Source organism: Montipora capricornis, chromosome 3 (genome assembly GCF_036669925.1).
Source record: "Montipora capricornis isolate CH-2021 chromosome 3, ASM3666992v2, whole genome shotgun sequence".
Taxonomy (NCBI): Eukaryota; Metazoa; Cnidaria; class Anthozoa; order Scleractinia; family Acroporidae; genus Montipora; species Montipora capricornis.
Window position 1 is genome coordinate 21,931,826 of NC_090885.1, and position 2,500 is coordinate 21,934,325.

At 39.0% G+C, this 2,500-nt stretch overlaps 1 protein-coding gene across 1 annotated transcript in view; it reads right to left on the minus strand.

Annotated features, from left to right (window-relative positions):
* Positions 1-2,500, minus strand: part of LOC138042558 (tyrosine-protein kinase Fer-like) — a 33,344-nt gene that overhangs the window by 7,079 nt on the left and 23,765 nt on the right. Inside the window, exons 8-10 of the mRNA XM_068888497.1 lie at positions 1,377-1,469; positions 249-446; positions 1-32 (exon numbers count right to left, since the gene is read on the minus strand). The exon at positions 1-32 is cut by the window's left edge and continues 163 nt beyond it. Coding sequence (XP_068744598.1) covers positions 1-32; positions 249-446; positions 1,377-1,469 — 323 coding nt within the window. The remainder of the gene's footprint in view (positions 33-248; positions 447-1,376; positions 1,470-2,500) is intronic.

The following is a 2,500-nucleotide window of genomic DNA, read 5'->3' on the forward strand; positions in this document are numbered from 1 at the left end:
TCTTCTTGCAGGGGAATTTCTTCATCCGGCGGCTATTATTGAAAAGCAACAAACGAGTTTCGTGTCAAAAGTAACTTCTTGATTGCATTTCATGGATGTGGCAATGGCTTAGTGTAGCCTGCAGTGGTATTTTTAGTGTAGGCGTCCTGTTAGGGAGTGCTAGAGGCCTCACTGGTGGTTCATACTTCACTGAACCGCCATGCTGAGGTGGATAGAAACGGGGAAGAAGCAAGTCATAACAAAGTTACCTCGAAATATTCCCCTATGGCATCATCATCTTCAGAGTCATTCTCTTTGGGTATTCCATTGACCTTTTGTGTTCGACGCTTTGATGGAGATTTGCCATCAGGTTTTGATGACATCTCTCTTTCCAGTTTCTTCTTTCTAAACAGTGAAGGCATTTTTCGAGCACTTCTTCTGATCTCAGGAGTTGATTGGCCATATTCCTGAGAGGAAAACACTGTCACTTGATGGTAACAAGGCATTTCTGCCGTTTTTTCAGTGCATAAGGACTCACAAAAATCACAACCAAACCCAAACAACGTCTCGTACTCGGGTTCTTTTTTTGTTTTGTTTTCTTCAGAATTGCACATGCTTCCAATTCATTCGAAAAATGTTTCTATCGTTTTTCATCAGCTTTAAACTGAAAATCTCTCAACATTACCGTTACATTACCAGTTATGTTAAAACTATCTAAAAGATTTAAAGCATAAAATGGTTCTTACGATTATTCAAACACAGGATTTAATAGGACCAGAATTTCAATGGTTTTTTACACATTTACATTATTACAGTGTTCCAGATAAGACGGGATTGGAGGGTGAAAGACCTGACAAATTTGAAGCCGTGAAACCGACAAATCAAGGGATACACTTTGGAAAACGTATAGAGACCCACTGGTACTGACCTCAGCTTGACCCCTCCCCTCCCTTTCCTGTGCCTACGCCCCCTCAAAACGTATCTAAAACGCTGTATTAGCCGGGCATAAATACCAGGAAACAATTCTCAGGCCAACTTGAAAAAAAAAATGTTACTCGTTCCCGCCCGCTTCATTTTTTGGGCCACCCTCTCCGTTTTTTTGTTATTTGTTCTTGGAAAAGTTGGAACGAACAAAAACCAAGAGGCGTTACTTTCACTTTGTACCCAGTTCTCCTCAATTAAATACAAAGAAAATTATGTAAAGCCCGACGCACAGACAAGGAACATTTGCTTTTTTTTTACTTGGCCTAATGAAGCATTTCTTTTCCATTGCCCCTTCCATCATCACCCATTCTCATTCACAGACTCTGAGAACGTTTATTGGGCAGTTGTCCAAAGAATACCCCACTTGTACATCAACAACTACAGGTGGTATCTTCTCATCAATGTTCACTTACCCCAGGAGGAGCAGGGGAAGACAGATCGGCAAACTTCTGAGGCTGGCCATTGCCCAGTTTATCAAGGGCTGTACCTATAAGGGTCGTAGTTTCCTGGAACAAAAGTCAAAAAGAAAAATTAATGGTTTGTCTGGGAGTGCATGAATCATCCTTGTAGATACAGGGGCAGTCAGTTGGGATAACAATAATAATATTAATTTTTTTCCTTTAATTAATTACAAATACAACAAATACACAGATCTACAAAATATACGATGATAACGACTGGTACTTACATTTACCATTTTGCTAACACTTACAGTTCCAACATACAGGCCTAATTAAGGTTATTGGCAAAAAGGTGAGAAATAAACAAAGACTATGACTTCTCAAAACCAGCCCACTTTTACAGAAAAGAACCACGTTTGTTTGACATGAATGATATATATCTTTCTATTTCTATCTTCTCTGCCATGAGGGTGACAAAATCTTCAAAAAGGGGTTTGGCATTATTTACTGCTTTGCAATAGAGAATGTATTTACCAAAATGAATAAGGTGGTTTAGATTTAAACAAGAAGAAGCACTTTAGGACACCATACAGAATTTCTCTCTCAGAAAGGCTTAATTAATAATAATAATAATAATAACAGCAATAATAACAATAATAGTGCCTGTTGAATGCTTGTGCAAAAGGACTACAAACGGCAACGTTTCCAATACCACTTGTATTGAAGTGGATCCATTTAAGTGGTACCATACCATCACTACCCAGAGAGGGTGATTGAAAATGACGACTGAGTGATAGAACATCGGAGACCAGATGTTGTTGTTGTGGATACATGTAAGTCAGCCGGAACAAGAAGAATCATTGATGCTGCTATCTCCAGTGACCACAATAACAAAAGAAAGGAATACAACAAGTTTCAGAGCTCTGAGCTGAGATTGCTAGATTATGGAACAAGACAACAGTTGTTCCCGTTGTGATTGGGGCATTAGGTTCCACACCAAATAACTTAAAGAATAACTCGAGGCATAACAACAGTACAGTCTGCACTTCTTAGCATGATTGTACTGTGACTTAAACCAAAAATGTTCATGCACAGATAAGTTAAAATATCTTCTTACTTATGGTGCTCAGCGCGCA